General features: G+C 46.5%; 1 protein-coding gene across 1 annotated transcript in view; it reads right to left on the bottom strand.

The window, feature by feature from the left end:
- Positions 1 to 658: 658 nt before the first annotated feature.
- The window catches only part of NOP14 (NOP14 nucleolar protein), a 41,931-nt gene continuing 21,679 nt past the window's right edge, over positions 659 to 20,910 (bottom strand). The window contains exons 11-18 of the mRNA XM_073574571.1: positions 19,035 to 19,170; positions 18,824 to 18,925; positions 18,585 to 18,738; positions 5,045 to 5,204; positions 3,665 to 3,812; positions 2,951 to 3,072; positions 2,646 to 2,801; positions 659 to 1,087 (exon numbers count right to left, since the gene is read on the bottom strand). Coding sequence (XP_073430672.1) covers positions 985 to 1,087; positions 2,646 to 2,801; positions 2,951 to 3,072; positions 3,665 to 3,812; positions 5,045 to 5,204; positions 18,585 to 18,738; positions 18,824 to 18,925; positions 19,035 to 19,170 — 1,081 coding nt within the window. The 3' untranslated portion in view covers positions 659 to 984. The remainder of the gene's footprint in view (positions 1,088 to 2,645; positions 2,802 to 2,950; positions 3,073 to 3,664; positions 3,813 to 5,044; positions 5,205 to 18,584; positions 18,739 to 18,823; positions 18,926 to 19,034; positions 19,171 to 20,910) is intronic.

Here is a 20,910-nt window from a genome sequence, read left to right as displayed (position 1 = left end):
CATTCTGCAAGCTAATTACGCTTGTAAAGCGCTATTTTTTAACCCCAATTTAGCTGTGTGAATATTTTTTTTTTTTAGTTCAACATAGTGATAATTATGTCTTGTCTTTGGTAAAATTAACATTTGCAGCAGACTATTTGTCTGTTCGTTGCTTTATCTATGCTTCATATGTTTTTGATTTGCTCAGCTAATTAACCAGCACACTGCTGTGTGGAAAGGAAACTGGGCATATAAGCATTGTGACACTGCAAACTTAGATGTCATGATTAAGGGTGCTAGTCCACCAGAAAGGCGTTGATATCGCATTTCCATCTTGAATTATGCTGATGCTTTTATCCTCAACTTGTCACTTCGCATGGTGAATAAAATATTGGTTTCACTATATTGTTGAGCTGGATATTTTCCTTTTCGTAATTTTAATTCCTCCCCCAAAGAGATTTTAAATGATCTTTTTACATACACAAAATCAGCAGGGAATGATTTAGGATTTGAGCTCAGATGTAATTGAAATGCTACCATATCAGTCACATTTGGATTGGCAGATGGAGCGCTCTTCACGCTTGTTAATGCTCTGTTCATAGAGGCATAATAATGAATCGATTTTCACACAGATCACATTGACTTGAAGGTGCAGGATAAAAAAAAAATGGTTAAAAAATAAATGTACAAAATTTATTTTAGCTTAGAATTATAATATAACCCACATAAAAGCATAGCTTTTACTCCACACTTAATACAATTACTTCTGCCGACGAACTCCGTGCTTGCTTGATAAGAGACGGCTTTATTCCACATCTCAGTCTCTGATATCCCATTTTGAAATATTGGGAAAAAAATGCAAACAATTGCAAGGATAATTTCCACACAAAATGGAAAAAATGGGAACCAGCCTGTCCCTATAAGAGACAGGAGAACACACAAGTCTATGAGAAGCTTGTACCGAACGGCTCCAGTCACCATTGTCTCTGCGATGCTAAGTCCATATTACTTCCCTCTCATTTTTCTTCTTTTCAATTCTTTCCATTCACCCTCCTGTGTAGATAAACTGTGGAAAAGTTCCTTTACCTTCCTCTTCCTCTCTGAATCCCTGCAAAAAAAAAAAAAAAAAAAAAACACAAGACAATGGGTCAGTTAAAGAAGGTAGAAACATGTATCAACCGTCCTCTAATGGGAAACTGGAAAGTCATCCCCTACATAATTCCAGGAAAAAGTTATAACAAAAATAGTTTGAAAAAAATAAATAAAATCACATTTTTATGAACAATTCTGGAATAAAATACACTTGCAGTCCCATGCCACCAAACTTAGAGAACATCACTGATGTCAGTAATAGTTGATATTAGCAGCGCTCTTTACAGGACGTAAATATGAAGACAAAGGACGTTTTCCATTGTCCTCACTGCTAATATTAAATTTGATGAGGGGCGCTACATAGGCACCACTGATCTCCTGGCAGACGCTGTCTGCACAATTCTGCAGGTAATTCATTCTCTTGCGCCAGTTACTGACCAATAAAAGTAAATAAGCTTGTTACCTCCACAATTGGTAGCACCAGGAAATCACCCTACAATAAGTCAATGTCCTACCCCATTACGAGCTTTGCACCAAGACTTAGCATGCTCAGTCAGAAGAAAAAGACAATGACAACTTCTAGACTCGGGGTTATGGCTTCTCACCCGTGCAGAATAGGATATTAGTTGGCTGGGGGAAGAGGCCTGGAAAAGGGCAAGAACCCTAATGGCCGACTGCAGGTGGATGTCTTTTCCTATTCTAAAGAAGACTCTGGTTTGGTTGAAAATCTAGTCATGATGCCGGGGTCAGACATGAAGTTATAAGGTGGCCATCTTCAAAAGATGGCACTAGAGAGTCACCTTGCTTCTTTCTGAAAGAGACCAATTTACATAGGTTTTCCCCAAGGTGCAGGGCCTGGTCTTTACCTTACACCCCTGGACCTTAGTCATCAAGGTGACTCACATATACTACACCCTCTTTATTTGAAAAGAGTTTCTTCAGCAGCTGCAGTTGATATTTTATAGTTTCATGCAGCTGCAAACCCATCTGTAGGCTTCTTTTGTTCTACCCCTTGCTCTTCACAAAAGAGGTTATTCAGCATCTGAGGCATTTAGTTTAAGGATACGTGCCCACGATCAGGAACGGCTGCGGGTCTGACGCTGCGTATTTATGCAGCTTTTAACCCGCAGTGGCAAGTGTTGACAGCACAGTGGATGGCATTTCAAGAAATCCCACGTGCAATATGCGTGCATGTGCGCCTGCGGATCACCCGCGGACACCAACATGTGGCACAACTTTTAAGACTACAGTATGTCAATTGCTCTTGCAGAGACGCGAGTCTCTGCAACAGAAATTAAGAAATTACACCAACAGAATGTATTGAATGTGGCCAATCTGTACGGTTCAGTGAACACATGCAGATTTACCTGTGTTTAATAGAAGGCAGCGCTTTGGATTCACTGAACATGTGCTGTCCAAAACACTGTTATTTTCAGATCGTGGGCACCCGGCCTTAACTTTATACACCCTTTGAGACCAGGAGCCTTTTTCCAATACGCAGGGCATAATGACTATGAAAAGTCAGTAGAAACCCGCTCCCACCCCCCAAAAAAAGGACGTCAGACAAGACTAACCTCTGTGCAGTCTCTTGAAGTTTCTCTCTGGCCAGGAACTGATTGTCCCTGCGGATTTCTCGGACGGCGCCCTTAAACTCCCTCTTGTGTTTATGGATCAGCCTCTTTCGCTCGCGCTCCACTCTGTTGCATCCCTGTTTCCTGCCAAACTCCAGCCTGCCAAGTGAAAGCAACAGAAATGACCAAAATTGTGCAAAAAAAGACCCTCAACAGTCTCAGTTGTATCAGAAGTCACCACACTCAGTGTGTACCGACACCAGGGTGGCAGCTCTAAATTTCCTGATACATAAGCTGGACATACTCACACTGGCATGACTTTGGGAGTGAACATCTTCTTTAGGATGGGCATCTGTTTCTCAAAGACGAGAGGACTGTAGGGCTTCGAGCTGTACTTCCCAATATCTCCTAGTATGTTCTTACATGCGTCCTGAAGCACAAAAGATACTGGTCTCTTACCGGTATAGAATAGGTCCATATGTACACTATGAGGCCACACGTAGCCCTAGCCTGGATGGACAATCACAGCACCGACATGTAAATCTAAACTCTATATCCCAAATTACAACATAGTAACTCTAGAGCTGCATTCATAATTCTGCTTTTATCAGACACAGTTGTTTAACATAAGGAGCCATCATGCAGCACATCTAATGGTGCAAATCACCAGGCAAGCCATGTGAAGACATGGAGCAAACCGGGGAGGCTAGGAAACTTCAGATCTGAAGCCAAGAGAATGGTATACACAGACTGCAAATCAGTGCAGAAATCAGGCTTATGATTGGCGACAGCGGTCAAGAACGGCATGTCATGGGACAGCAGCACTGCTGAAGTCAGTGATTGATAGCAGCAGTTATGTGAACAGAGAGCACATGATCACTGCTGCAAAGTCAGTCAAAAATGAGGTGGTCTTAACATAGAAGTGGATCATGGGCGATTTAGTTCCCCCTCTGAACCCTCTTAAAATAAAGTTAAATTCTTCAATTTTATAACCAGTCCTCCACCTAGGACAAAATATTTACCTGGATTTTCTCAGGGTATGTGTTTCGGGGCAGATGTTCGCAGATAACCTTCTCTATTGGACCGAAAATCTCATGAAAGGCAGGTAAAGTGCTATAGTTGTCTAAACATCTCTGGACCAGATCCAAACACACCGAAATGCACGTCAGCCTACACAGGAGCAAGGCAGAAAGCGTTAGCAAAGAACAGTACGTCTATGAAAATGTACACAGAGTGGAAAAAAAAAAGCCACCGATGGGCTGCAGTGGTCATACACACTGTCCAAGTGATGTCACCGCTGCAGTCAAAAAGAGACCCAAGCAGCGGAGAGGGACAGTCCCTGCTCTGTTGATTATTTTAGGTATACATGAGCATTTGGGGTCCCCTTTCCTTATAGTGGAAAACTCCATTAAAGTGGTTCTCTGCTTGGTCCACTCCCTCAATTGTTACATTGGTTTCCTTACAGGCAAAATCAGATCAGATGTGATCTCTATGAGAATCTGGTAGTAAGTGTTCAACTTTCCTGCAGAGCCAACTACAGAGGAAGATAAAGCATTACATGGTTCCCCCTGCAAATCAATAGGTTAATTGTATAAAGCAGGGCAGGACGGGTTCTGCAGAGATGTAAATGTGTTTCCATTTTTTGTCAAACACAGAAACCCCTCTATAACTAAGAAAAGAACTTTCCAAAAATTTTTTAGGTTAGTCCCAACTACAATCCTTGCAATACAAGAAAAATGGAAATGTGCTAGTTAACATTTTGCTTAAAGGGAATCGGTCACCCTTTTTTTCCCCTATTGGCTGCCGGCATAGACATCAGGGGCTTATCTACAGCATTCTGTAATGCTGTAGATAAGCCTCCGATGTAACCTGAAAGAGAAGAAAAACACGTTATATTATACTCACCGAGGTGGGCGGTCCGATGGGTGTTGCGGTCCGGTCCGGCGCCTCCCATCTTCATGCGATGATGTCCTCTTCTCCCGTCCTGAAATGGCTCCGGCGCAGGCGCATTGCTCTGCCCTGCCGAGGGCAGAGCAGAATTCTGCAGTGCGCAGGCGCCAGACCTCTCCCGACGCCTGCGCACTGCAGAACTGTTGAGGGCAGAGCAGTGCGCCTGCACCAAAGCCATTACAGGACGGAAGAAGAGGACGTCATCGCATGAAGGGAGGCGCCGGACGGGACGGCGTCACCCATCAGACCGGACCACCCACCTCGGTGAGTATAATATAACATGTTTTTCTTCTCTTTCAGGTTACATCGGAGGCTTATCTACAGCATTACAGAATGTTTTAGATAAGCCCCTGATGTCTATGCCGGCAGCTCAAAGGCCAAAAAAAGGGTGACAGATTCCCTTTAAGTTATACATTGACATCAGAGGGTGAGGTCCTTTCATCGATACTCACTTAAAATGATTGATCTCTGTTTCGTCCTCCGAGTTTAGGCCATTGATTGCCCTCAGGGGCAGATTCTTCTTCACCCACGACGCAGCGTCCTCCGTGTTATCGATCAGCAGTAGCTCCGAGAACTTCCCATGAAGTTTGAATGGAGGAACCACAACATAATCTGTCAAAGATAAAGAAAACCAAATACACTAGTTATGAGACTGGACACAAAACAAAATGCTGAGGTAATAATAATAATAATAATAATAATAATAAATTTTATTTTTATAGCGCCGACATATTCCGCAGCACTTTACATTTCAGAGGGGATTTGTACAGACAATAGACATTACAGCATAACAATAATCACATACAGTAGATTATAACAAATACCAAGAGGAGTGAGGGCCCTGCTCGCAAGCTTACAGTCTATGAGGAAAGAGGTAGACACGAAAGGTGGGTGGTAACAGTTGCCCTGATTGTATGGACCAGCCATAATGTTAAGTGTGTAACAGTACAGACACAGAGGGCTAATGGATGCATAAAGCATGTGGGAACATGATGCTGGGAACCTGGTTATGGTAAAATTTTTGGCTCTGCCACACAGGGATAGGTTAGGTTAATGTGTTGAGGCGATAGGCCAGTCTGAATAAATGCGTTTTCAGGACACGCTTAAAATTGTGGGGACTGGGGACTAATCGTATTGACCTGGGAAGTGCATTCCAAAGAATTGGCGCGGCACGTGTAAAGTCTTGGAGACGGGAGTGGGAGGTTCTGACTATTGAGGATACTAACCTCAGGTCATCAGCAGAACGGAGGGCGCGGGTAGGGTGGTATACTGAAACAAGGGAGGAGATGTAGGGTGGTGCTGAGCCATGGAGGGCTTTGTGGGTGAGGGTAATAAGTTTATACTGAATTCTGGAGTGGATGGGTAGCCAGTGTAATGACTGGCACAAGGTAGAGGCATCGGTGTAACGATTGGTGAGGAATATGATCCTGGCTGCAGCATTCAAGACAGATTGGAGAGGGGAGAGTTTTGTAAGAGGGAGACCGATTAGAAGAGAGTTACAATAGTCGAGACGAGAATGAATAAGAGAAACAGTAAGAGTTTTTGCAGAGTCAAAAGTAAGAAAAGGTCGAATTCTAGAAATGTTTTTGAGGTGCAGATGACAAGAGCGAGCCAGTGATCGAATGTGGGGGGCAAAGGAAAGCTCGGAATCAAGTATGACCCCAAGACAGCGGGCATGTTGCTGGGGAGTAATAGTGGAACCACAGACGGAAATGGCAATGTCGGGTGTAGGTACATTAGTAGCGGGAGGAAACACAAGGAGTTCAGTCTTTGATAGGTTCAGTTTCAGATATAGTGAGGACATGATATTAGACACAGCGTTTAGACAATCGCCAGTGTTTTCTAGAAAGGCTGGCGTGATGTCAGGAGAAGAAGCGTATAATTGGGTGTCATCAGCATAGAGATGGTACTGGAAACCAAATCTACTGATTGTTTGACCAATAGGGGCAGTGTACAAGGAGAAGAGGAGGGGGCCTAGAACCGATCCTTGAGGAACCCCAACAGTAAGAGGAAGGTGAGAGGAGGAGGAACCGGCAAAAGAAACAGTAAAGGAGCGGTCGGAGAGATAGGAGGAGAACCAGGAGAGAACGGTGTCCTTGAGGCCAATGGAACGGAGCATAGTGAGGAGGAGCTGATGATCCACAGTGTCGAATGCTGCAGAGAGATCCAAGAGAATTAGCATGGAGTAATGACCATTTGATTTAGCTGTTAGCAGATCATTAGAGACTTTAGTGAGGGCAGTTTCAGTGGAGTGTAAAGAGCGGAAACCGGATTGGAGAGGGTCGAGAACAGAGTTTTCTGAGAGATAGCGGATAAGACGGGAGTGGACCAGGCGTTCCAGGAGTTTAGAGATGAAGGGAAGATTAGAGACAGGTCTATAGTTAGCGGCACAAGTTTGGTCGAGGGATGGTTTTTTAAGTAGTGGATGTATGATGGCATGCTTAAATGAGGAGGGAAAAATACCAGAAGAGAGAGAGAGGTTAAATATTTTAGTTAGGTGAGGGGTGACAGCAGGGGAAAGGGACTGGAGGAGATGTGACGGAAATGGGTCACTGGTGCAAGTAGTTGGGCGAGAAGATGCAAGGAGCCTGCTTACTTCTTCTTCTGTGACTGGTTCAAAATCAGAGAGTGAGTTAGATGCAGTGGGGGAGGGAGGACAGTGCATGGTATGAGGGGATTTGGAGATAATTTCCTGTCGGATCTGGTCAATTTTTTCTTTGAAGTAATTGGCCAGATCGTCAGCTCGGAGCTCAGTGGTTGGGGCCTGTACTCTTGGATTGAGTAGAGAATGAAAAGTGTCAAAGAGACGTTTCGGGTTATTGGACAGTGAGATGATGAGGGTGTTGAAATAGGTTTGTTTGGAGAGGTGAAGGGCAGTGTTGTATGTTCTAAGCATAAACTTAAAATGGATGAAATCTTCGTGTAGATTGGATTTTCTCCACAGACGTTCGGCGCACCTGGAGCACCGCTGCAGGAAACGTGTTTGCACCGTGTGCCAGGGTTGTCGCCGTCTGCGTTGTGGTGTTCTATTTATAGGGGGTGCAAATTCATCCAGGGCAGTTTGAAGTGTTTCATTGTAATGCTTCAATGCAGAATCAGGACATGAGAGGGAGGAGATAGGGGCCAATGAAGACTGCAAGTTCTTCAGAAGTTTCTGGGTGTTAATGGCCTGTGTGTTTCTATAAGTCTGGACAGTGGGGGTGACCTGAGCAGCCTGGCAGTTCTTTATAGAGAATGAAAGAAGATTGTGGTCAGAGAGCGGGAGAGGGGAGTTTGCAAAATCATCCACTGCACAAAGCCGAGATAGCCGAGGTAGACCCCACAGTACTACAGGGAGGGCACATTGGGCAGCGTGCCATCTATTCACATAAGTTTGCAATCTTCTGCTGCAGACACTACGTGTTAGTGCCGAGAAGAGAGAAGATTCCTTTGGTCTTCATGACAACCCTGGAGATAACTAAGGAGACCTCCAGAAATCCACCACCCCGTCTCAACCCGTGTGCACAGAAAATGAATATTTTGGGTACTTACCGTAAAATTTTCCCCTTCATTGGGGGACACAGGAAACCATGGGTTGTATGCTGCTGCCACTAGGAGGTTGACACCAGCAGTATATACCCACCAACTGGCAGGAAGATCATCAGTTAGTGAGAAAGCAGTAGGAGAAGCAACAGGTATACAACTATCATAACATAACCACAACGAACAAAAAACAAGGGCGGGTGCTGTGTCCATCAATGAAGGCGCCGAGAAAGATTTTACGGTAGGTAGGTACCCAAAATCTTAGTTTCCCTATCGCTTCATTGGGGGACACAGGAAACCATGGGATGTCCAAAAGCAGTCCCAAGGGTGGGTAAAGGTGGTACTGTCAAATCAGAGCTCGGGTCAAACCTATATGTGCACCTTGTAGGACTTGGCAAAGGTATGACAGGAGGACCATGTAGCAGTCTAACAAATCTACGAGACCAACGCCTGGCTGTGGGTGACAAAGGAGGCCCACCACTGAGCGAGAGGAGTGTGCGGTGACCTCAAATGGATGCGATCTGTCCATTAGTCAGTAGGCTTCAGAATAGCAGAGCGAACCCAGCAGGCCTCGATAAACTTGGAAACAGCCAAGACCTTTATGAGTACATTCTGGGATAAAGAACAGTTAATCTGCACATCTGACTGGTGCTGTCCTGGGAAGGTAGTTACAGAGAACTCTACCAAGTACAGTTTGTTTAGAGACCATACTTGATAAAGAAAGGGAACACAAATGGACAAAAGGAAGAAAAAAAACAGTATCCTCATTGGGGAGAAACACAACAAAAAAAAAAAAAAAAAAAAAAAAAAAAAAGACACCTTAGGATGTAGCGGATGGTAGCGGATGTAAGGCTGGTTTCACATTAGTGTTTTTTAGCGCAGCGCATTGTGCACGTCCATGCGCCTCTATGTTTAACATGGGTGCGCATAGGCTAGCGATTGCACGCGTTTGTATGCGTTTTTCGTGCGCATGCGGGTTTTTTGTAGTGTGCGCCTAGGCGTGCCGGACGCAACCTGTTGCATTTTTGGTCCGTCTAACCGCTGTCAAAACACGGAATGCGCCAAAATACAACATTACAGTCTATGGGAACGCAGGCGCGCGCATGGACATGCGCACGCCTGCTTTTAAAATCGCATGCATTTTAAGAGTTAACATGGCTAGAAACTTGTTAAAACGCATGCACCTAAAAAAAAAAAGCAAATGCATGCAAAACGCATGATGCAATTTTTGCATGCGTTTCTATTGCGCACGAAGCACAGTGCTAAAAAAAAGCTAATGTGAAAGTAGCCTAACACCACCTTGTCCTGGTGACACTCTAGATAAGGAGGAACAAGAGATCTGCGAGTTTGGAAACTCATCTGATAGAAGAAATGGCAACCGGGAAGGCAACCTTCCAGGGAAGGAGTGAAAGGTGCCTCTTAGAGGTTTGAATGTTGATTCTTGAAGAACATCGAGTACTAAATTGAGATCCCAAGGTGTTACCGGAGGCCGGTAGGGGGAATACAGTGCTCAACTCCCTGCTGAAAGGTCTTGATCTACAGGTGAGACGTTATAATCTTTCGAAAAGGATGGAAAAGCAAAAACACCTGTCTCTTGAGAAAACTGAAGGAGAGGCCAGATCTCAGACCCAAACGTAAGGACAAAATGGAAACATGCTAGGGGAGGTCTGATTAGTTACAACCAAGCGGAAAGATTTTCCAGGAACGATGGGAAATGTGAGAAAAGGAAGGCTTCGTAGCTCTGATCATCATCTTGAAAACCTGATTGGAGAACTCGGCTTATTTCAGAAACATGGTCTTAGTCATGCTGTCAAAACAGAGTGACAGAGAATTCTGGTGGAACACAGAACCCTGTGAGAGAAGATCTGGAAGTTCCTGGAGTTTCTACGGCGTGCCTGTGAAGAAGTTGATTACTTCTGCGTATCCAAGTCTTCTGGGGTGAGGAGAATGATAGGCACTCCAAAGCGTCAGTGCTGATTGCTAGCGTGACGTGTGATCTGGAGATCACATTAAGAATTTTGTGACTTAGACTGGATTATCAGGTTTATGTCAGGAAACCCTCAAAGGAGCCAAATGTCATAGGAGACTGAATGATTCAGGGACCACTCGCCGGCGGCGGGAACCTCTCGGCTGAGAAAATCGGCGGCCCAGATCTCCACTCTTGGAATGTGCAGTGCCAAGATCATAACCGAGTATGCACTTATGACAATACTGCTAGACTTTGGGTTCTTCCTTGAAGGTTCATCTCTGTCACCGCTGTGGCATTGTCAGTTTGGACCCAAAACTAATGGTAGAGAATAGGATCCTTGCTAGAAAAGTAGAGCAAGAGGGAGGGACCCAAAATCCAGAACGTTGATGGGAAGAGACGATTCCTGGGTGGTCTATCAGTCCTGGACTGTTAAGTTCTGAAAATAAGCTCCCCAATTGAGAAGATTGGCTTCTGTAGTAGCGATCTTCCTACATGGTGTGGGAAAGATCTACTGCAATTGACTAGAGGAGATTAAGTCCACCAGACTAGAGACTTATTTATCCGGAGAGGGGCATGATTAGTCGATACAGGCCATTTCAGGACGGAAGAAGAGGACGTCATCTCATGAAGAAGGGAGGCGCCGGACGGGACGGCGACACCCATCAGACCGGACCGCCCACCTCGGTGAGTATAATATATCGTGTTTTTCTTCTCTTTCAGGTTACATTGGAGGCTTATCTACAGCATTACAGAATGCTGTAGATAAGCCCCCGATGTCTATGCCGGCAGCTGAAAGGCCAAAAAAAGGGGTGACAGATTCCCTCTAATCACAGAGGAAAAAAGCACAAGATTACTACTCTAAATACTTGGAGAAGACTCGTTTACGTGATGTTCGGACATCAGATCCAAGGCTGAAGAGGCTCTTGTGCTCTTGGCTGCAACTTGACAAGGACAAAGTGCTAACCAATCTCTGTAAAGGCCCCGTCACACACATCGATATCGCCCGCGATATACAGTGCCTACAAGTAGTATTCAACCCCCTGCAGATTTAGCAGGTTTACACATTCGGAATTAACTTGGCATTGTGACATTTGGACTGTAGATCAGCCTGGAAGTGTGAAATGCACTGCAGCAAAAAAGAATGTTATTTCTTTGTTAAATTTTTTTTTTAATTGTGAAAAGTTTATTCAGAGGGTCATTTATTATTCGACCCCTCAAACCACCAGAATTCTGTTTGGTTCCCCTAAAGTATTAAGAAGTATTTCAGGCACAAAGAACAATGAGCTTCACATGTTTGGATTAATTATCTCTTTTTCCAGCCTTTTCTAACTATTTAAGACCCTCCCCAAACTTGTGAACAGCACTCATAAATGGTCAACATGGGAAAGACAAAGGAGCATTCCAAGGCCATTCAGAGACAAGATCGTGGAGGGTCACAAGGCTGGCAAGGGGTACAAAACCCTTTCCAAGGAGTTGGGCCTACCTGTCTCCACTGTTGGGAGCATCATCCGGAAGTGGAAGGCTTATGGAACTACTGTTAGCCTTCCACGGCCTGGACAGCCTTTGAAAGTTTCCTCCCGTGCCGAGGCCAGGCTTGTCCGAAGAGTCAAGGCTAACCCAAGGACAACAAGGAAGGAGCTCCGGGAAGATCTCATGGCAGTGGGGACATTGGTTTCAGTCAATACCATAAGTAACGTACTCCACCGCAATGGTCTCCGTTCCAGACGAGCCCGTAAGGTACCTTTACTTTCAAAGCGTCATGTCAAGGCTCGTCTACAGTTTGCTCATGATCACTTGGAGGACTCTGAGACAGACTGGTTCAAGGTTCTCTGGTCTGATGAGACCAAGATCGAGATCTTTGGTGGCAACCACACACGTGACATTTGGAGACTGGATGGCACTGCATACGACCCCAAGAATACCATCCCTACAGTCAAGCATGGTGGTGGCAGCATCATGCTGTGGGGCTGTTTCTCAGCCAAGGGGCCTGGCCATCTGGTCCTCATCCATGGGAAGATTGATAGCACGGCCTACCTGGAGATTTTGGCCAAGAACCTCCGCTCCTCCATCAAGGATCTTAAGATGGGTCGTCATTTCATCTTCCAACAAGACAACGACCCAAAGCACACAGCCAAGAAAACCAAGGCCTGGTTCAAGAGGCAAAAAATCAAGGTGTTGGAGTGGCCTAGTCAGTCTCCTGACCTTAACCCAATTGAAAACTTGTGGAAGGAGCTCAAGATTAAAGTCCACATGAGACACCCAAAGAACCTAGAGAACTTGGAGAAGATCTGCATGGAGGAGTGGGCCAAGATAACTCCAGAGACCTGTGCCGGCCTGATCAGGTCTTATAAAAGACGATTATTAGCTGTAATTGCAAACAAGGGTTGTTCCACAAAATATTAAACCTAGGGGTTGAATAATAATTGACCCACACTTTTATGCTTAAAATTTATTAAAATTTAACTGAGCAACATAACTTTTTGGTTTGTAAGATTTATGCATCTGTTAATAAATCCTGCTCTTGTGTGAAGTTTGAAGGCTCTAACTTATTTGCATCTTATCAAACTTGCTAAATCTGCAGGGGGTTGAATACTACTTGTAGGCACTGTAGCTGTGTGTGACATGGATCAGCGACCGGCCCCCCTGCCGGGTATCGCTGATCGTGCAGCAGGATCGTCCTGGGCCATTTTTTGATCGCTGGTCTCCAGCTGGCCAGCACGCATCGCTGCGTGTGGCAGCGAGAGACCAGCGATCAGCAACACTGGTTTCCAATGCAAACAGCGGGTATCTAAGAGCCGCGCGGCTCTTCAGTCTTTTGACGTCAGTCGAAATCCTCCGTTTTTAGAAAAAAGCGGATCCTTTTTTTCTTATAGACTTGCATTAGCGACGGATGGATGTCCGTTGCATCCGTCATTTGACGGATCTATCGGAATCTCAGCGTCCGTCGTCTGGATACAACGGACATAGTAACGTTTTTGTCTGCGTCGAAAAGACGGGCGTTGATGGATCAGTCTCCGTCCGTCGTCTGCTAGAATGGACGTCGGATCAGTCACGTAACGGAATCCGTTTATTTAAACTGAGCATGCCCAGAAGAATTTCCATTCATTTAACCCCAAAAGCCGTTCTGGCCCAGAAGATCAATCTCTCTCAGAATCCTATTCCTTTAAATTTCCTACTGTGGCAGCTTCGACGGATCCGTCAAAAAAACGAATCCGGTGCATCAGTTTTTTGCCAATCTTCACTGGATCCGTTTTTTCACAATTTGATGGATTTTCGCTGACACCAAAAGACTGAAGTGTGAAAGAGGCCTATAATAAAAGTGTGTCCTGGAGTCATGAACTTTTTTTTTTTTTTTACATAACATTAGGCTGGTTTCACATTAACTTTTTTTGCGCAGCGCATCGTGCGCGTCCATGCGCACCTATGTTTAACATGGCGTGCGCATGGTCTTGTGTTTGCACGCGTTCGGATGCGTTTTCATGCGCATGCGTTTTTTCAAGGTGTGCGCCTAGGCGCGCCAGATGCAACCTGTTGCATTTTTTGGTCCGCCGAAAGACGTTAAAAAACTGCATGGGCACGCTTGCGCACGGAATGCGACAAAATAACGCATTACAGTCTATGGGAACGCAGGCGTGTGCATGGACATACGTTCGTCTGCGTTTTCGGCGTAAAAATGTGTAGACACTTGTTTTAACCCCTAGAGAATGAATGCGCATAAAAAACGCAAATGCATGCAAAAACGCATGATGCGTTTTTGCATGTGTTTCTATTGCGCACGATGTGCTGCACAAAAAACCGCTTATGTGAAACCAGCCTTTAAGCCCCCATCACACTAAGCGACGCACCAGCGATCCCGACAACAATATGACCTGGTCAGGATCGCTGGTGTGTAGCTACATGATCAGGACCAGCGACGACGCGGATAACAAGCGCGTGCGTCGCTTAGTTACTCGCTGTGTACCCTGGATACCAGCGTGCTCGCGCTGGGAGCTGGTATCCAAGGTAAACAGCAGGTAACTAAGCGCGTGGCACTTAGTTACTTGCTGTTTATCTTGGATACCAGCTCTCGGCGTCTGCTTACAGCACTGGGAGCTCGCTGATCGATGGTTCCCGCTGCCACCCGCAGCGATGCGTGCTGGCCAGCGGGAGACCAACAATCAAAAAAAAGCCCAGGACATTCGTGCACGATCAGTGATACCTGGCGGGGGGGCCGGTCGCTGGATAGGTGTCACACACACAGCAAGATCGCTGCTGAGCTCACTGTTGCGTCACAAAACTTGTGACTTGGCAGCTGTCTCACTAGTGATCTCGCTTAGTGTGACGGGGGCTTTAGAGACACAGGTGGTTTAAAGCCCCCGTTACACATAACGATGCCCCAGGGATCCCACCAACGATCCAACATGATGGGATTGCTGGGACATCGTTAGACAGCCCCTCCAGCGATCAGGACCAGCAACGCTGGACGCTGGTTTCTAATGTAAACATCGGGTATCCAGGAGCCGCGCGGCTCTTAGTTACCCGATGTTTACCTTGGAAACCAGCGTCGCTGATCGTTGGTCTCTCACTGTCACATGCAGCGATGCGCGCTGGCCAGCGGGAGACTAGTGATCGAAAAACGGCCCTGGCCGATCGAGCACGATCAGCGATACCCGGCAGGGGGCCAGTCGCTGATCCCAGTCACACACAGCAATCTCGCTGGCGAGATCGCTGTGGCGTCACAAAATCAGCGATCTCGCTGTGTGTGACGGGGCCTTAAACTGCTGAGCCACAAGCTCTGGACATTAGGAGGGAGAGGAGGAGGGGGTAGGCTCTCCTGCAGGGAGAGGAAGAGGGTGCAGTTCTCCTAGAGGGAGAGGAAGAGGGGGCAGTTCTTCTGGAGGAGGAGGAGGAGGAGGAGGAGGAGGAGGAGGAGGAGGAATCTGCTGCGGTGTACAGTAGTGTACGGTAGAATTTAAATGAAGCCAAAATGAAAAACGCTGTGCACTTGCTGCGGCTTTTGTACAGATCCGCGTTTTGACACCTGCTCCAAAACCTGCAGTAAATTTGCACAAAGACTATGTGCACACGGAGTTTTTTGCCTCTGCGGATTTTGTAGTGAAAACCGCAGATAAATCCGCACTGCGGTTAATCTGCGGTTTTACACCTCATAATGGATGATGTGTGAAACCGCAGCGTTTCAGGACAAAAGAATTGACATGCTACGGATGGTAAACCGCGCGGAAAAATCTGCAGCATGTGCACAGCGTTTTCCAGTTTACCATTGAAAACAATGGTACTGTACAACGCACCTAAATCTGCTGCGGACCCACAGCTGCAGAAACGCTGCGGATCCGCAGCAGAATCCACACCGTGTGCACATAGCCTAAATCCGCAAGTAAAACGCAGGACATTTTACCTGCGGATTTAGCAAAATCCACACAGAAAATTCCACAGCAGAATCCGCAACCTGTGCACATACCCTTAGGCCAGGTTCACATAGTATTATGGCAGTCCATTTAACGGTTTGTTACAAAGCGTCATTACCGCAATGTAACGCATTCGTTAACGCACCCATAGACTGCCATATCGTAGCACATTGCGAACGAATCTCAAAATCGGCATGCGTTAGCGATAAGCCGTCATGCTGTGACGGAACCTCGGACGCGGTCTGCAGCGTTCGAGGGTCTGTCACGGCTAGAGTAGATGGAGCAGCTGCGCTAATGTGAACGCATAATGCGATCAGAAAACAGTAGCGTTAGCGCAGTCCGTTTAACACATGTGTTGAATGGACTGCCATAACGCTATGTGAACCTGGCCTTGGGCTGTGTGCCCACATTGCGCTCAAGCGTTTCCGTAGCATTTTTACCGCTGCAGAAACGCTTAAACACACTAACAAAACACATCCTATGGGATTCCACAGTTGCTGTGCCAATGCTGCGGATTTTTCCGCTGCGGAATCGCATATCGGTAAAATCTGCAGCATGTCCATTACTTTTGCGGAATCGCAGCGATTCCACCGCCATAGGATTGCATTGAAATGCTCACTTTACGCATGTGGCTATGCCCACCATGAGTAAAGTGAGCGCTTCATGTGCGGATGGTGCCCAGGGTCTGGAGGAGAGGAGACCGCTACGACATCAGAGGTCATTCGCGCAAGGCATCCTTGGGAACGGAAGTTGCTGGCTGCACCGCTGAGGGCCGGGAGGACTCCGGTGTCCGACAGAGGGTAAGTATATCCCTTTTTTTTATTATTATTTTTAACATCCTATGTTTTACTATTGATGCTACATATGCATCATCAATAGTAAAAAGTTGGTCACACTCGTCAAGCACTATGCTTGACAAGTGTGACCAACCTGTCAGTCACTTTTCCAAGCAATGCTTCAAATCGTTTGGAAAAGCGCAAGCATTCTGCAAGCTAAAAACATTTGCAAAACGCTTGTGTTTTGCGGGAAAACGAATGCAAATTCCGCATGCGTTTTACCTGCGGCGGGGAGTTGCGGAAATGCTGCAGACAATTCCGCAGCATTTCTGCAACGTGGGCACATAGCCTTAAGGAATAAAAGGGCGCTTTGAGTTCCCGTCCTTCTGGGGAACAAGTCACACAGAGATAACTGTCATGAAGGTCAGGGATCCATCTTCGTAGCATGATAATGAAGACTGTCATCAGACGTCCCGGAGGGACAGGGGGCTGGAGGGTACCTGGTCCCGAGGAAGTATGGCGGGCAGCTATAAGGTACCGAGACCGTCTTCCCATCCTGCATGTCTGGCTCTGGAGGGTGAGCGGGCTAGGGGGTAGTTGCAAGGACCAGTCCGCATCTTCCTCCTTGCGGATGCCCCAGACACGCTTGGAGTGTGAGGGTATGTGCACACGGTGCGGATTCTGCTGCGGATCCGCAGCGTTTCTGGCCCTGCGGGTCCGCAGCAGTTTCTGCTGCATTGTATAGTACCATTGTTTTCAATGGTAAAACAAAAAAAACGATGTGCACATGCTGCGGATTTTTCCACGCGGATTTGCTGCAGGTTACAATCTGCAGCATGTCAATTCTTTGTGCGGAATCCGCTGCGGTTTCACAACTTATCCATTATGAGGTGTGAAACCGCAGGACTTTTGACCTGCGGTTTTTAACAAATCCGCGGGGACAAATCCGCGGGGACAAATCCGCAGCTCTCAAAAGTATGTGTGCACATACCCTTAGGAGGCATGGGGTCCTGCCAGGTAGACACGAGAGGGTACAGTAGTGACGCATTCTCACACTGTGCTCCCGGTCTCTAGGAGGGAGAGCGGAGAGACCAATTACACTCCGTCGCCCAGAATCACAAGCTATATCTGAAAAATAAAGATTAGTATTAGGAGTGCAGCCGATGTCCAGCTCCTACTGAAACTAAACTAAAACTGAGTAGCTTCCTGCCAGTTGGTGGGTATATACTGCTGGGGAGGAGATAACACTTTTTTGCAGAGTGTCAGCGCCTCCTAGTGGCAGCAGCATACACCCCATGGTTTCCTGAGTCCCCCAATGAAGCAATAGAGAAACAAACATTACATTTGCAAATTAGCTTTAGTCTCTTCAGCAGAGTTTCCCCTAAAAGGTCGTAACCCCGGAGCCCAACAGGCAAGCGGCATTACGCCTCCCCGACTCTACAATGTCTAGTGTCTGCACAGGTAACTTTCTTTTGGGAGAAACAGGTTCTTCTTGGAGAGATCCATCAAAAACACGAAAGTCTTAAGGGAAATGCTTCTTGGAAAAAGGTAAGTTAGATCTTACAGGTTAGAATAAAACAAAAAAAACCCTATAGTTTCCCCAACCCTTTAGGTAAGTATCTGATAAGTCAAAGTCAATGTCCCCATTATTGGGGTTAGCCACTATTTTTTATTGATGGCCTATCCTTATCTGACAGTCACACCCCCACCAATCAGCTATTGAAGTAGTTGCTAACCTATCACCAGTCTGGGGTTGCCCTTATTTTTGTAATTTTCAGGAGATTTTTCCAAATACTACTCATTAGCAAAAGTGGCCATAAGGATCCCTGCAGTCCCTACCTAAAAGGCCTGACTTTCTTGCAAAAGACAGGCACAAACTTCCAGAGTAAACAGAGCAGGACCCCATGACTCTCAGCAGTCTCCTCCGAGATCTCACGCATTGTCACGAGATCCTGCTCTTTCCCTTAACCCGATGCAGACACGCTACCGTTAGGTAACCGTTTAGTAATGTACACCGCCGCAGCACCGGGATCTCATGATAACAGCGCCACCAGCATGGGGGTCATTACATATCATTTAGTATATACGGGAAATGTAACAGTTGCAGATGGCGCTGGTTGTTTGCTACAATGTGCCAGCATGGAGTCTGAGCACTGGCCAGACTGGACTCAGTGGTCCGCACTCTGACTAACGATATACAGGTTATTTTCCACCAGATATAAACCATAAATGTTACCATTCACTGACAGAAAAACAAATATTTTGAGAATACTAAAAAGGAACACAAACAAAAGCTTATACCTGTACGACGTGCACTTACCTACAGAAGCTTTGCGTGGCGTGGCCAAGTGCAAAATTCCCAGTAGGAAGTTTATCATCTCCGGTATAAACCTCTTGGACAGGGATACATACTCCAGGAACATGCAGCTAACGAACAGGCCAGCAGCGACATCTTCACAGGAGGTGACGGGACACTAGAAGTAACGCAGGACACTGGTAAGTGACTAGGACGTCTACATGGGACGGTGTGGTGACCATAGTACAGACCTGGGCTCTCACCTTTGTCAGCAGCTGGCTCATCACGGTGACGGCTGGAGTGACCACCGGGTGCCAGAAATCAGACGTGGGGAATAAAATCCCAGTAATTTTGAAGTACAAGAGCTAAAAGCAGAGAATAATAAGGAATGTGATTACCACACACTCATGAGACTGCTTGCAGAATAAAAAAAAAAAAAAGTATATGGAAAAAATAAAAAATTAAATGTCTAACCACATGTAATGCCGGATAGGAAGCTCGGCGTTTGGATTCAACTGCTTTATCCATGGTACAAGCGATATCCCGCAATGCATCCCTTACACAGTTAGCTGCTGCTTCTGGAAACATCTGGCACAGCTTGTTCAAAGGCCTGCAACAAGACAAGAGAGGAAGGTTTAGGATTATCTCTTCCGTTGTACAGAAATGAAGGGTACCAATTATAATTACCTTCCCCACCAGCAGCATTAAAGGTTTATTCACACCTTCATAGATGGATAATGTTTATGAAAACAAGCAATTTTGCTATTTATTGCTGATTAAAATTTGAAGCCGTTCTTACATTAACAACTTGTTTACAGTTTGTTGCCTGTGCGACCGACCACTGCTGTCTTGTAAGCATTGTGCTGGCCAGGATTAACAAGTAGCAGCGATCCAGGGCAGCTTCAAAACAAAAACAGTGCTTACAAGCTCGATAGAAAAGCTCTTGCAAGCGCTGCACATGTTCTGCTGCTTAGCAGTAGCGGTCGTTCTCTAGCTGTAAAGAAAAGAGTTAATATTAAGATAAAAATGTTAATATGCAATAAACTGCAAAATTATTTGTACTTAGAAGCATTATTTATGAGAATAGTAATGGCTGACGCCATCCTGGATCCAGACGTTGTCCACGCCAGCGACATGTTCTTGCGGCGACGCCATCTTGAGTATCGTGAAATCCCGCGATAGTCAAGATGGCGTCGCCGCAAGAACATGTCGCCGGCGTGGAGGACGTCTGGATCCGGGATGGCGCCGGGGGAAGAAGATGTCGGGGATCGTGGATCAGCGGCGATGACGGCGTGAGTATGAGGGACGGAGTGAGAGAAAGGGTCGTATGTGGAGTGAAAGAGTGAGTGGACGTGAGTGGAGATGTGAAAGGTGAGAGGAGTGTGTGTGTGTTGAGGGTTAACATGGAAAGAGGTGTGCGGTGACGTCACCGGTTACAACTGGACGGAAGTTGTTACAACCGGAAGCTGCTTAGGGCAATTATTATTATAGAGCCTTGTCTGCATGGCTCCTTATCCCCTAGCCTTGTCTGCATGGCTCCTTATCCCCTAGCCTTGTCTGCATGGCTCCTTATCCCCTAGCCTTGTCTGCATGGCTCCTTATCCCCTAGCCTTGTCTGCATGGCTCCTTATCCCCTAGCCTTGTCTGCATGGCTCCTTATCCCCTAGCCTTGTCTGCATGGCTCCTTATCCCCTAGCCTTGTCTGCATGGCTCCTTATCCCCTAGCCTTGTCTGCATGGCTCCTTATCCCCTAGCCTTGTCTGCATGGCTCCTTATCCCCTAGCCTTGTCTGCATGGCTCCTTATCCCCTAGCCTTGTCTGCATGGCTCCTTATCCCCTAGCCTTGTCTGCATGGCTCCTTATCCCCTAGCCTTGTCTGCATGGCTCCTTATCCCCTAGCCTTGTCTGCATGGCTCCTTATCCCCTAGCCTTGTCTGCATGGCTCCTTATCCCCTAGCCTTGTCTGCATGGCTCCTTATCCCCTAGCCTTGTCTGCATGGCTCCTTATCCCCTAGCCTTGCTTGCATGGTTCCTTATCCCCCATCCTTGTCTGCATGGCTCCTTATCCCCCATCCTTGTCTGCATGGCTCCTTATCCCCCTAGCCTTGTCTGCATGGCTCCTTATCCCCTAGCCTTGTCTGCATGGCTCCTTATCCCCTAGCCTTGTCTGCATGGCTCCTTATCCCCTAGCCTTGTCTGCATGGCTCCTTATCCCCTAGCCTTGTCTGCATGGCTCCTTATCCCCTAGCCTTGTCTGCATGGCTCCTTATCCCCTAGCCTTGTCTGCATGGTTCCTTATCCCCATCCTTGTCTGCACGGCTCCTTATCCCCTATCCTTGTCTGCACGGCT

Source organism: Dendrobates tinctorius, unplaced genomic scaffold (genome assembly GCF_039654945.1).
Source record: "Dendrobates tinctorius isolate UK_male_01 unplaced genomic scaffold, ASM3965494v1 ptg000039l, whole genome shotgun sequence".
NCBI classification, from domain to species: Eukaryota; Metazoa; Chordata; class Amphibia; order Anura; family Dendrobatidae; genus Dendrobates; species Dendrobates tinctorius.
This window is presented reverse-complemented; position numbering and strand designations above follow the sequence as displayed.